The sequence below is a fragment of the Theobroma cacao genome, chromosome 6 (assembly GCF_000208745.1).
Source record: "Theobroma cacao cultivar B97-61/B2 chromosome 6, Criollo_cocoa_genome_V2, whole genome shotgun sequence".
In the NCBI taxonomy this organism is placed as follows: Eukaryota; Viridiplantae; Streptophyta; class Magnoliopsida; order Malvales; family Malvaceae; genus Theobroma; species Theobroma cacao.
Window position 1 is genome coordinate 24,515,285 of NC_030855.1, and position 13,449 is coordinate 24,528,733.

Below are 13,449 nucleotides of genomic sequence, written 5' to 3' on the forward strand. Positions count from 1 at the left end.
CAATTGCCAATTGCAATCACCTGTTGAATTGCATACGCATTTTGATCCAAAAATTTTGCTGATATGAATAATTTCAGGTTTTTTAGAGGAATGCTGGTGCAGATTTTGCTTCGGGGAGGTTTTACATGGATCACTGTGTTGCTTATGATAATACTGGAATAATGATCATAAGAGAGCATTTACAGACAGGAAAGAATTCTGGTAATGATCATGCCAGGGCAGAGCCATTTCTGACATTGCCTGATTAGATACTAGTTTAAATTTTTTTGGCAGCAGACAGTAACATATCTTTTACATTGATAAGCATCTATAATATGAATATCAGCTGTTGTTACAAGTAAACTGACAGATTTTAATGCACAAATTTATTACAGCGATGAAGCTAGAGAAATAGTTCTACTGTAATGACAGAAGGCAAAACCATTTGCTGTTAAGTCTTGTTCAAACAGTGATCAATCACCTAATCAGAGAAGTCCTTGTGTTCATTCGATTTATACCACCAATCGCATTCTGTAGCAGGGGATTAAGCAGAAACCGCCCATCTATTTAGTAGGCAAAAATGGTGGAAGATCACAGAGGGACAACATTACAAGTTTACCATAGTCGATCTGTTTCTAAGGTTTAAATTAAGAGGCCAGACAAATTGATGTGGAACTGCCTATAACATGCGAGTCATGTCAGTTCTGCTATTTATCTGAATCTAGTCTAAATTTTGCAGCATTATTCCAATCCTCTTCACTTGCTACTATGGTGCTATTTTCATGAATTTGATCATGATTTGCTTTTGGACAGTCCACAGGGACAACTAGATATCATGGTGACATAAAAGTAAAAGTAGTGCAATATATATGCCAATATTGTGGAACCCTGAAAAACTTATCCGTTTCTCGAGATACTCAATAGACCAAAGAGAAATGACTTTGTAGCACTCGAGGGCCCATTTATCTCTGGTTCCAATGTTGGATGCTGCTTTTAACACGAATTATTGGTATTTGGGTTGTCACCATCTGACTAGATTTGCAGTTGGCATCTGTGAACAGCAAGAGAAGAAACCAGGATTTGTTAACCTGGAAATGGTGCTGGTCTATGCTACCGAGTCTATGACTATGAAATGGTGTTCCTGCTGTTTAGAGATTTACCAGAGTTTCCCAATTTCGATTAGTCAAATGTGATGAATTACCATTGGTATTTCAATTAAGCTATTGAAATGCTGCAGTACATCGTTTGAATAAACTTTTTTGACCATTCAGATCCTGAGAACGGAAAGCTAACCATGGAAAAAGAAATGGATTTTCGATTTTCAACCAAGAACAGAAGAATTGCTAATAACTATACTGATATCAGCTTGGCTTACCATTCCTAAGACATTAATTTCCAAACCACAGGAGAAAAAGGCTGAAGAAGGATAACTAAGGAAGAGAGAAAAGAAAAACCTGTAACATTAATATTCTCTTGAATCTTGATGGCCTTCGTTTCCAGAAAGAGCAAAACACATGATTGAGTGCAGCGCTGGCGAATTCATCTGAGATAGAGTTGGCAAAAAGTGAAAGAATTCATCAACGCTGCACTCAATGATGTGTCTTCCATCTGGGAATCCCCATATGTTTGCTTCAGCTGCAACAGATCCAAGCATCCTGGAACTATTTATAAATATATATATATATATATATATATATATATATATGTATATATGTGTGTGTGTGTATTGCAGGGCATGCTCATCTGCAAAGTTGCAGTACATGTAACTTGAATTTGATTTGTACTACCATACTACTTTCTAAATTGGACAACAGCCTCTCCCCTCTACATGTTGGCCAATATATTTGATTTCCCATCTTTCTGGGGGTCTGAATGAAGTTTACTTCTATTAAGCGACTTCAGGTTGTACTAGTTTCTTGTACTGAAATCTTGTACTACACTTAACCCCAAGGTCCAACTGGTTTACGAAAATTTTTTTGTATATAGAATGCAAAACTGTGTCGGATTAGTCAGAAATTCTTCATCACAAACCTTCAGGCTCCAGGTAGGGGCCACTTGATTGGTAGGTCAAATGGTAGAACTTTGATAATTTTCTATTGATAACAGACTTCCATTGACCAGCTTTAATTTCACCTTCCATAAAGAAGAGAAGCCTATATTTATTAGAAGTGATGATGTTAACACCGGCTTTTGATTTTGCAGGGAATCAACAGTAATTTATTGACTTGGATTTTAATTGAAAATCCTGCCATTTTTGTAAATAATGCAAAATGTACAAGGGTTCCTTGATTACATGTACAGTATTTAGAAGAGGAGATGAATATGCCTAGATTAAGTATATTAGACAAGAAGAAGTTAAATAGCAGCCTGGAAGAAGAATCAAAAGAATAATTACATGTACACATTTACAGTATATACCTAAAATCAGCTTATCTTCTGCGAAGAATGATCTTACCCTCCGCGTCTTCATGCACTATAGGTAGAACTTCCTTTGGAGGAATATGCCACCAAATTTGAGGTTTCTTCAGCTGATGTCCAATTTGAGCCAGTTTATCAGCAGCTCTGTTGCCTTCCCTATAGATATGAGTGACAATACAATTGTTAAGCTCCGGTATGATCAGGTTTATATGACTAACATGTCTTTGTAATTCTGCACATTTAACCTGCCTCCTCTGGACAATGACATCGACCAATGTCTTGGCATCGCCTTCAAGCCATACATCAGTCCAACCATTTTCCAGCACCAACTCAAGGCCTCTTCGCAGTGCAGCTAGTTCTGCAATAGTGCTAGTGCTTCTTCCTATGGATTGGGCATAACCAAGTAGGAATTCAGCCTTGTGGTTCCTGAACACCCCACCAATGCTAGCTTTTCCTCCTCTACCTTTGCAAGATCCATCAAAGTTTAATTTAGTCCATCCGATTTCAGGTTTTTCCCATGACACTGGAATAGCTTCTTTGTGCCAGTTCCTAATCAACAATTGAACTGGGTTCTGTATCAGTTTTTGGCATCTAAAGATGTTGCTGAAGGCCAACATCATGTTTCTAACATTCCCTTCTTAAAAGCTAGTTAAACTATCTGTTGAAGTTCTGAACATGGAAGATCAATATTAACAAGGGAAGAATGTACGAGATTAATGGCTAAAAGCAATTCAGTTTAACGTTAAAAATGAGAGCAGAACAGTGTTACAAAAATCCCCAGGAAAATGAAAGTGAAAGAGAAACAAGTACGGGTTGAAACCATGATAGGAAGCAAAATTTTGACAGGCAAAAACCAGGATAAACCTTTGAAGAGGACTAATCCAGAAAGATAAAGAAAAGAACCAAAAGTCATAGAAGTTCATTTCCTTGCCTTTGGCATTGGAATATAGAAGTTTTTGGAGTGGAGATAAAGCAAGGAACATTCACAATTTGAGAGCAAGAAGCAACATTTTGATATTCATAAGGATCAAAATGGCCAGCGAGATTCCTTTAAGAACTCTCAAGCATCTATTTATTGGATTCTTAAGAAAACCCTGCCTGCTTGACTGCTTGCATGAGAAGAAAGGATTCAAAATGCTGGCACAAAATGGCTACCATCAAACTGTAACTGTAAAATTTAACTGTCTTATCCTATCCAAAGAAAAACCTGATTAACCGATAGGTCAGGGGTACTTTCCAATTGAATTGCGGTTAAATTACAAAAGGATGGTGTGGAAGGGCTTTACTTAATTTAGTTGACTCGCAATAAATTTAATTTCTTAGAGAGTACTGCAAGCCTGTCTGAGTCCTCATTTACTCTCCTAGTATCCTGATGGTGAAAAGATATTATAGAAAACAAAATCCAAGTGGTTTGAAATGCTCTCAAACTTTACCAGGTGATCAAGTTAATTCAATGGGTTGTGTTTCTGATCTCTGCCCCTGGAAAGAGAAAAGGTCTCAACCAGGAAAGAGATTAGTAGTTAATTTTATTCATTTTGCTACAACAGAGTTTGGACCATTCCATCAACGACAGGCCAGACAGCAAATATATAGTCAACTCAATGCGGTTTAAGCATAAGAAAGCGTGAGTTTGTTGGTCACTTTGGGTATGAAACAAAGGGTATACAAAGATTGGACTTTTTAGCCCAACAATTTTCACAAAGTACAGATATTCTAAACTTTCATCCCTTGTCAAAGCTTGAGCATTTTTGCACTGAGGAAAGAGCTACTTGCTTCATCATAGAACAAGACGGACTTGAATCTTCAAAAGGCATTCTTTTTACCAATGAGCCACAGCCAATCCAAAGCAACCCCTGCAAATATGCCAGCTAATAAACAGAGCACTAGTAAATTACCTAGAGCATTTTGCTCAGGTCCCTGCAAAAAGGAAAAGAAAAAAATGAAAATTTTTTATCATATATTACTAAGAACACTAAAACTTGTAGCAAACTCCATCCAAAGAAAAGGTAAAATTACTAACCTTGTAACCTTTAGGTGCTGCAGTAAGGACACAGACTGTAAGGTGACCATTTGTTAATCCCAGGAAGGATACAAGTAGTATCATCCATCCCTGGTCACCGTAATTGGCGGTGAAGTAGAAAGCAGGGATCAGTAAGAAACGAGAAAGTATCGCAATCGTAAGGCCCTTCCTGGACTCTATCATCAGGAATTTCACTAAGGGAAGATATCTTGATATCAGATCCCACAAATTGTAAGATGCTATCAGCACAAGAGGATACCTGAAACAACAATCATAAGGAATTTATCTACAGTTTACTTAGCAATTTCCTGGGAGGACCAATACTATAGGAAGTTTAGTCCCTAAGTTGCATTTAAGGGCATATATACGTACAAGTGTTTAATAACTTGGACCAAAATCCCAGTACATAAAATTGCAAACTCATCTATAAGTACTGCTAGTTAGGTAAAAACTTTCAAATTAATGAGAATCATGTGATAGACACTCATTTCAATGGGTCATTGTTACATTTATCCAAAAAGCAAAGCTAAAGATATAGAAACTGATTGTGTGCAAAACCAGTCGGACCCATAGCAGACCAATGTTCAAGTACTATAAAAATAAGACAAAACACCAAAATTATCCAATCTCTACTTACTTATTCTAGTCAACGAATGAATACTTACCATGTACCCAACTTGTGTTCACCAGTGTTTTCATATAAGAACCCAGGGAAAATCGACAATGTCAACACGTAAATAAGAAAAAGGTCGAGTGCGTAATCTATATTCTGAAAGAATAATTGTTTGTTGCTCAGCCTATCATTCTGTTTAGCATTGTCTTCATCCTGTGGAAATGCCAAAAATCTATTAGTTTATGGAATGTCAAAAACAGTTTTACAAACATTACTTAGAAAGAAGGTTGCAGTACTCCTTGGTCTTCTTTCGTTTGGATGCCAGCTGCTGCAAGATCAGCTTTAACAGTTTTTGATCCTTCTGAGGCTGCCTTTGAACGGAAGTACTTCACTATCGGCAGCTTGGGGAAGAAAAAGGCATACAGCAGGACACAGAGTAACTCAAAGAATGTAGAAATTCCTAGAAACAACACTGCAGAAAAGAAAAGAAATAATTTTCAATAAAAACTGAAAATCCTTGATTTTGGTTTACAGTTTAGCAGCAGAAGACTGCTCATTTTAGGGATGTCTTTGTACGTTTATGCAGAACAGGTGACAATGAATGACACCAATATGATGCTTGTTTGTTAGTCCATTACACATATAAAAGGTTTAAGCCAAGTTCTTCCTATTCCAAATCCAAATTTTTTGTTTTTGCAACAAAAGACTGGACTTTATGAGGTACCCGAACTGCAGAAATGCAGAAATGGAGAAGTCCACTCCCAATAGAAAGTGTGTCTAATAGTAGTACAAGAAAAGCAACATACTTGTCCCTTTGCGAAGACCATCGTTAGACTTTTCAAAGGCTGCTTTTGTGATTAGCCTCAAAGCAGAGGTCAAGGCCCCAGATGCAGCCAAACCAGCAAGGAAAGACTGGATCATAGAAGCAATTAGTAGTAAGAATTAAGTTAAATGCTGAAGAGTACAGGATAATAGTGAGAAGTTGGCAGAAAATTGACCTGGATAAATTCAGGGAGCATGAAAGATAGATCTCCAACCATTCCGCCTTGAACATGGGCATCTGCAATTCCAAAACCACCAACAAATGCACATATACCAATAAAAGGTCCAACTCCTCCTCTTCCTGATGTGGCTAAATCCAACTGGTGAAAAAAAGTGATGGCGAAATGGAGGTTATTCTGAACTAGGAGTGGGAGAATCAAGTAAATGGAAAAATCAAGCACAAGGTACAAAATATAGGAGCAGTTACCACTATGAGCATGAAAGTACTTGCAAAGAAAAGCAAGTATCCAACTAAGTTCCGCTGTCTAGTATCAATCCTTGATTCGTTGTATGCCAGTATCGCCATTGTTCCAAGTGCAAATGGTTGATAAACAAGGGTAAGCACCCTTGAAGGATGGTAGGTCTTCAAATGCAAAGGAAAACATCATCAGACTAACTGATCTTAGAACCCCATTTTTCATGAGATTCTGTTGAGATTACTATGACAGTGCCATTAATTCAATTGTTAGACTGGTGACTCAAGAGGAATGGAGGAACAAATGTTTGTCCTCAAAGCCAGGATCAGTTATTTCTAGCTTGAACATGAAACAGGGTGTAGTGTAAGAGTAAGCTTAGATACCGGGAACAAGTTGTAATAGTAGTCCCCTATTGTCAGCATGCTATTCCAAGCGACAAGAGATCCAAGTCCAAGAATCCAACAAATCACCATGGCACTAAATTTTCCCTGATTAATTTCCACAGAAAAACTGAGTGAATATCACATGTAATTAAATCAAGAGCAAGGTATTTCACCCTCCCCTGATACTAAGAATGAAAAAACAAAAACCAGAAAAGCAGAAACCTCAAGCCTTGCAGGCAACTCTCCTCCATCAGCAATAATCATGGCTACTGCCTGTCGGTATACCAAAGTTAAAACTCTGGAAATGTTAAGATGACAAAGGGCTTTTGCTATATAATAAATAAATAAAAAAACAAAGACTGAAGAGCAGGTTTTTGTCAAAACAGATAACAACACGATGGTTTCCTTTTCTCAATGAACTGACTACTCATTCAATAAATGCAATCCTGAAAATGCTAGCACATAAAAAAGTTAAGGGTGATATGAATTGCTTTGCGGTGATAACGAAACTGGGTGTTTTTCCAATTGGAAAAATTTGAATGAAAACTATATATATATATATACATAGCAGACAAATGAACAGTCCATGCAATATAAAACTACTTGAACGTAAGGAAGAGTACGTAGAATCAATATTTAAATATGAAATATATTAATCAAAAAACAGCAAAGTTCACATCGAAGAATGGAAATATATATGAAAAAATACAGAAAAAAAAAAAAAGGAGCTGACCCTCTTTTTCTGAAGAGATGGGTGTCTAGTGGTGAAAAGTAGAATGCAAGGTGTGTAGTCAAGAAATAAAAGTTGTGGAATTTTAAAAGAGAAAACTTAAAAAAAGGAAAGGTATTAATATTCTTTACCTTTTAAGGTGGCTGGAAATTTTTATATATTGCAATAATGATTGATGGATGACTAAGGCTGAGAAAGAACAGCGAGTGGATGGAGAAGAAAAAGGTAAGTATATCAAAAGAATCTTTGGTTCAAACAAACTTTGTAACTGAATCATAATATAGAAGGTATTTGTTACTATAATATACTAATGGTTAATGTGTTAACGATGATTATTTGGCTTATAATCCGGCAAGACAGTGACAGAAAAAATATTTATTTATTAGGACTCTAATTTGGTAATCCACATGATTAGGAAGTCAAAAGATTGGCCAGGATTTTCTCTTTTTAGTTCCCAATCGATGTGAACTTGCAGAGGCAAGTGCCCAATAGACAGCAACAAGGCAGCTGTTAACGTTATGGCCTGTGTTTTTCCAACTCAAGAGAGAGTTCCAGGGTCAGGGATGATCGGCAACGGTTACAAGCCTCGGGATGTGTACTGAGAGAGATAAAGGCTTGGAGATTTTATGACTTTGGTGACCTCTAACTTTAATTTGTGGTGAGCTAGAAAGGCCGATAGTCGAGTCGGCTGCACTGATTCAGTAGCATTTATTCAGGAATCAGACTTCGTCATGATCTAGATTCTAGCAAATGGGAAAGTTTCCTGACCAAGAAGAAGCCACAAAGTGAAAACGAGAAACAAAACCAAGAAAAGTTCATCGTTCGAATATCAGGATACTTCCTTAACGATCATTCTTTATCTTTGGATTTACATGGTTCTATGTCTTTTTCTGGTGAACTTTGAATATTCAAGAGGATTCAGATTAGAGGGAAACCACCCCATGGAATAGCCACAATTTTGTTCTAACAAAATGGTTAAACTTTTGGGGGATATTTCCATCACTTTTTGATATTCCCCGTCCAACCACGGCGTGCATGGTATTTTAAATCGATAAATATATAACAAAAAATAGCACTAACTGATAATAACATTCAATTTTTTCAGAGTTGACTTATTGGTGTCTAAAACTTGGTTGTTTCCCAATCTTTTTATCTAGAAAATGATTCGTGCAAGTTGGTTGCATGATGCACTTTTCTGGTGATGTTGAGTTGAAAGATAAATACATCGAGAAACTGATGTCTTCTTCTCACCATTGTCCAATAGAAAGTCCGACTGGATTTGGAAATCAAGTTCACTTCATAGACCAAAACTCTTCCTTTTGCCTGGCTGCTCATGATAGATTACCTACTAACCTTATTGTTGAATGCTCTCGTGATTTTATGTCCTGCTTGTAGATTTGCTGTGAATATACTTCACATACCTTAAGGGCCTGTTTTCTTGCTGGCACTCTTTGTTCATCGTTGGGTGTTAACCAATTTATAAAATCTTTCAGCATATCATCAGACCCATTCTCTTGGCTGGAAAATCAATTGTCGGTAATATTCCTCTTCTTTCATTGATAATATCCCTTGGCATTCCTTGTTTCTCTGTTGCTGCTAGCTTTTGTGGAAGGCCAGAAATGAAAAGAATTTTCTTCCGGTACGTTGCAAGAGACCTAATTAGAGATGGTTCTTCCTCGAAATCTCCAAGAACCCCTAGGACTAATATGTTGAAGTCTAGTGAATACCCCCAAAACCAGGTTGGGCCAAGCTTAATTCAGAGGGGTCTTCCTTAGATAACCCAGGACCAGGAGGACTTGTTAGAAAACAATTGTGGGAACATGATCAGGACCAGCCTAAGGCTTCGTGTGTTCAAGCAGAGTTATGGGGTCTTAGAGATGGTCTGTCCTCGGCTACTAGTTCTGGGGTATAAGCTTTTTGGGCCAGCCCTCTTAAGACCTTCTACACCCACACCAAAGTAAACTTAAAGCTTCTGGCACCGACCAAATGAAGACTAACAATATAAATATAAATAGTTAAGTGATAATGTATGATATTATATATTAATAATATACAAACCGAGACTAATAAACTCAATATGAAATCATATTTGATGTAACGGTTTTCTTAAAAAAAAAACCCAAAGACCTTTTCCATTCTCCAATAGTTGTCGTAATAAGTTGTTCATTATCGATTTATTTTATACATAATTTCACTTTTTGCTCCAACGTTGACAGGCCAATGTGCATTGGAAGTCCTTGTCTGGAAGAGGTATTTTGTCACCGACCATGCTTGATATAAAACGTAGACGTCCTTTCGATCCTCCCCCAACTTGCCAATATCTAAATTAATTATCTTTATGCCTATGAACGTGCTTGTTGTCAATTTGTAGTAATTTTTCCTTGGTTCACCTTTTGGTTCATATGACCATAAAAAACACTTATAAGTGACTTCATGATGAGCTTTGGGAGGAATAATTATATATATATATATATATATGTCATGGTTTTTTAATTTTTATAATATTTAATGAGAAATCCTTAACCATATTAACAAGGTGATAATTTTCACACGTGAAAGAATTACCTAACCTCCAATGAGGAGGGCACCGAGCAAACATTGAGCAGGTGATATGATTGGACAGTTAAGTAACCTTAGAAGAAAGTCAAGTGAAAATAGCATTAGCGAGGGACAAAAAGGGAGGCGACTGGTGGCCACGTTGCTGCAAAACCAGACAGTGACATCTGGACCCCACCACCATGGCCCCCACACTAGCACGGAGTACATGTCCCACCTCCAGAACCTAACATCTTCCTTCTCTAGTATCGCCTTCCACTGCCGAAGAAGAAGACTCCAGACCTGACCCTCCTCCTCCTCCTCCTGCTGCGCTTACTTTTCTTCCTTCAAATTTATTCGAACCATCAATCTCCAGCCTTCTACTTATAACCGGTAAGTCAACTTTTCGTCTTTCTTATTCTTTGATAGGTGCTGGGTATTAATTCTTCTGTCATTTACTCATCTGCTTGTGGCATTTGGCTGGAAAAGGAAAAGATTTTGGTGATGATTTTAGTATCTGTTTTAAATCTTGAAGTGTTGATTTTACTGCCCTCCCTGAATATGAGCCGGCCCTGTTTTGCTAACCTGGGGGACCAGCCAGGGGGGCGATCGGGATTTAGCTTTCCGTGCCTGATGGTCGAGAATCTTTTTGTCATCATCGTTTGGTATACTAAAGCCAACATATGTGGGCAGGTAAAAGGTGGGTCCATAAAGTTCCTTAAAGAAAAGTTCAAAGTTAGACCCTTTTTTTTTTTTTTTATTTCAACTTTGGAAATTACTTTCCCGTTTATTGTATGCAAACCAAAATACAAAATGGAAAATGTCGGGAAAGTATTTTCTTATAATATCCCATTCCAATCCCACGGCCCACCACAGCCGACTAGGAAAGTGAAAACAATTGGCTGCATGATTTGGTGCCCTTTATAGCGAGGCAAGCACGGAACGTAGCACATCACCCGGAAGGCCCAAAACCTTCTTTTATCCACATTACGTGGGTCACGTCTTGTGGGACCATCAGGATGTCATAGACAAATCAAGGGACCCAGATTCGCCTGTCCTATCTGATGTCTCACAGCCACCTCCTTTAATTCATTTTAGGACGCAGACATTCTGACGAAGAATCCAACACAGAAAAAAGCCCTTCTATTTTCCTCAGTCTTTCTTTTCTTTTCTCTCTCTTTGTGTTTTTTAACCGTTTTCAACAGCAATAGGTAACTGCCAGCCCAAACAAACATGTCGTCGCACCACCTCTCAGAACCAGACTCCACCACCGATTCGCTAGCGTCCTCCCCAAGCTCAGAACACCATGCTCCTCATGATTCCCATGCACGTGTACGGATCATGTGCAGTTTCGGTGGCAATATCCTCCCCCGTCCGCATGATAATCAGCTTCGTTACGTCGGCGGTGATACACGCATCGTAGCCGTCCATCGCTCCACCTCCTTCTCGGCGTTCCTTACCAAACTATCCAGACTCTCAGGCAATCTGATAAGTCACAAAAAGAAGAAAAAGCTTCTCCTTTTTTAATCATTTCGGATGTCATTCTCATCTTTTTGTCTTTTTTTTTTTTTAATTAGGAATTGGCAACGTGAGTGTTAAGTATCAGCTTCCTAATGAGGATCTTGACGCTCTGATTTCAGTGACAACCGACGAAGATCTCGAGAACATGATTGAAGAATACGATCGCTTAGCACAGAATCAGAACCCAAGGTTAGCTCGGCTGCGGCTTTTTCTTTTCTCCAAAGGCGATGACTCACGAACCAGTAGCATCAGCTCGCTTTTAGACGGCTCGGTTAATCGTGAACACTGGTTCTTCGACGCGCTTAACGGTGGGCCCAACGCTTCTGGGCTCGAACGTGGCCGTTCCGAGGCTTCCTCGATTGTGTCTGAAGTGCCGGATTATTTATTTGGGTTGGAAAATTCCGATGAGGCCCAACCTCGTGACCTGAAATCCAAGACACGTCAGCTGGTGCATGAGAATGTCTCGGTTTCGGACCCGGGTTCTCCTGCCCCGGTTGTTTCATCTTCTCCCTTTTGTTCCACGTCATCAGCTCCTATTGTACCTTCTATGCCGGATCTTCCACCAGTAAAAACTAAACCCGATAACCCTGAACCGGTTTTGGAGTCAAATCAGAGTCAAACAGAGAGTTTTGTGGAGCAACCTGTTTCGCAGCCAACTGGTTATTCGGGCAGTCCTATGTGGCATTATGTTGCGGATTCTCATTACTCTGCTCCTCCCGTACCGCAAATACCAGTTTATTATGTTCCGGGTCATGTTCAACCCGGAAACCGTCAGGTCCAACCACTTCAAATTCGGGCACAGTATGTCCAGCAGTACCCAATATCAGCGGGTCAAATGCCCGTTGGGTATCCTCAGCCGGTTCCTGGTGTAGGTCAAGTATACAGGCCGGTTGCTCCCGTGGATCCTTATGACCCAGCTTTAAGAATGGCTCCTGACGGGGTGAAACAACAAGTATATTATGGAGTTAGAAATGCGGGTCCGGTTCCAGTTTACCCTGGAATGGTGGTCCCGGGTGGGGAGGAAATGGGTAGAAGTGGTTCGGATACGACACCAGGCAGGATCTCCCAATCAGGACAGTAAGTGTTGGGCACTTACATAGCAATAATGGCATGGTAATTATGTTTATCCTTCTTTACTATGGTTTGTTTTGATGTTGAAGAGTGATGATTACTGGATTGTCATTACCTGTTTTTGGCTTGAAACTGTGACTGGGGTTTTGAATCAAAGTGTATAGAAAAACACAAAGTGTGCTTAAATTATATATGTTTTTATTGTTTTCTTAATTTGTACAATGCTGTTCATCTACTTGAGAATCCACAAGACCAAAGATATATACTGAGACTAGGGGTATAAAGCTCCTTTAGACCTAGATCTCCTCCTTATCTCGAGCTCAACTTGTTTTATGGAATAAGTTCTCTAGTCAAGGTTTACCCTTTTGATGCAAGTCGTCAGAACGAGAGTTGGCCATGGTGTTAGATTGATAGCTGTAGGTGGTGATATCAGATATGAAAGTATTCAGTCTTTGCATGTTGGAAACAGAATACGTAAGGATATAGGGATGATGAATCAAGAGTTGGCGGTTGGCCTTCCTTGCAAGATTGGATCTCTCATGGTAAGCTCAAGCTTGATAGATGCGTGATTACTAGGTAGGCAGTGAAGTTGGGCCGGTCTTTCAAGTTCGGGTGACGGGCTCTTATGTCAGATTTAGATTGGACAGTCACGTGAATGGAATTGGGCACCATCCTTGCAAGTTAAAGCCCACCAGTTTAACCAAATATGCTGACGGGCCGGTAGGCAGGCACTCCGGCCCCCTTCTTGTTAGTTTCAATACCAAACAATTTGCACTACATACAAGTATACTAACTCTATACAAATAAACCTAGCCTTCCGGAGGAGTGAGGACCAGGCGTAGGGCGGTCCAATACCATCCTTGTTCAGTCATCTGTCACCGTTGATGGGAAAACTCTCAGGCTTCTTAAGTGTCAACGGTGGATTAGGTTGAATTCGGTAG

General features: G+C 39.1%; 2 protein-coding genes and 2 long non-coding RNA genes across 4 annotated transcripts; 2 read left to right on the forward strand and 2 right to left on the reverse strand.

Moving 5' to 3' along the window:
- Positions 125-1,387, forward strand: LOC108662595. The gene is made up of 2 exons (XR_001928508.1): positions 125-201; positions 375-1,387. It is a non-coding gene; the product is annotated as an uncharacterized LOC108662595 (long non-coding RNA).
- On the reverse strand, positions 465-1,658 carry LOC108662593. Its single transcript, XR_001928506.1, has 2 exons — positions 1,434-1,658; positions 465-1,030 (listed from the first exon to the last, which is right to left on the reverse strand). It is a non-coding gene; the product is annotated as an uncharacterized LOC108662593 (long non-coding RNA).
- Positions 3,961-6,975, reverse strand: LOC18596982 (equilibrative nucleotide transporter 3). Its single transcript, XM_007025777.2, has 9 exons — positions 6,874-6,975; positions 6,652-6,756; positions 6,280-6,435; positions 6,029-6,172; positions 5,837-5,942; positions 5,327-5,502; positions 5,083-5,243; positions 4,418-4,676; positions 3,961-4,314 (listed from the first exon to the last, which is right to left on the reverse strand). Exons 1-9 carry the CDS (start codon positions 6,913-6,915, stop codon positions 4,201-4,203), a joined length of 1,263 nt encoding a protein of 420 aa, XP_007025839.2. The 5' UTR covers positions 6,916-6,975; the 3' UTR covers positions 3,961-4,200.
- Positions 10,941-12,777, forward strand: LOC18596984. The gene is made up of 2 exons (XM_018123245.1): positions 10,941-11,396; positions 11,494-12,777. The coding sequence occupies exons 1-2, from the start codon at positions 11,150-11,152 to the stop codon at positions 12,516-12,518; spliced, it is 1,272 nt and encodes a 423-aa protein (XP_017978734.1). The 5' UTR covers positions 10,941-11,149; the 3' UTR covers positions 12,519-12,777.

Excerpts from the sequence above, each read along its gene's own strand:
- LOC18596982 (XM_007025777.2), bottom strand. The coding sequence starts at position 6,915 with ATGATTATTGCTGATGGAGGAGAGTTGCCTGCAAGGCTTGAG. Across the intron at positions 6,173-6,279 it reads GTACTTTCATGCTCATAGTG|TTGGATTTAGCCACATCAGG; the intron begins GTAACTGCTCCT and ends TTTTTTCACCAG. Across the intron at positions 5,503-5,836 it reads TGGTCTTCGCAAAGGGACAA|TGTTGTTTCTAGGAATTTCT; the intron begins GTATGTTGCTTT and ends TCTTTTCTGCAG.
- LOC18596984 (XM_018123245.1), top strand. The coding sequence starts at position 11,150 with ATGTCGTCGCACCACCTCTCAGAACCAGACTCCACCACCGATTCGCTA. Across the intron at positions 11,397-11,493 it reads CAAACTATCCAGACTCTCAG|GAATTGGCAACGTGAGTGTT; the intron begins GCAATCTGATAA and ends TTTTTTAATTAG.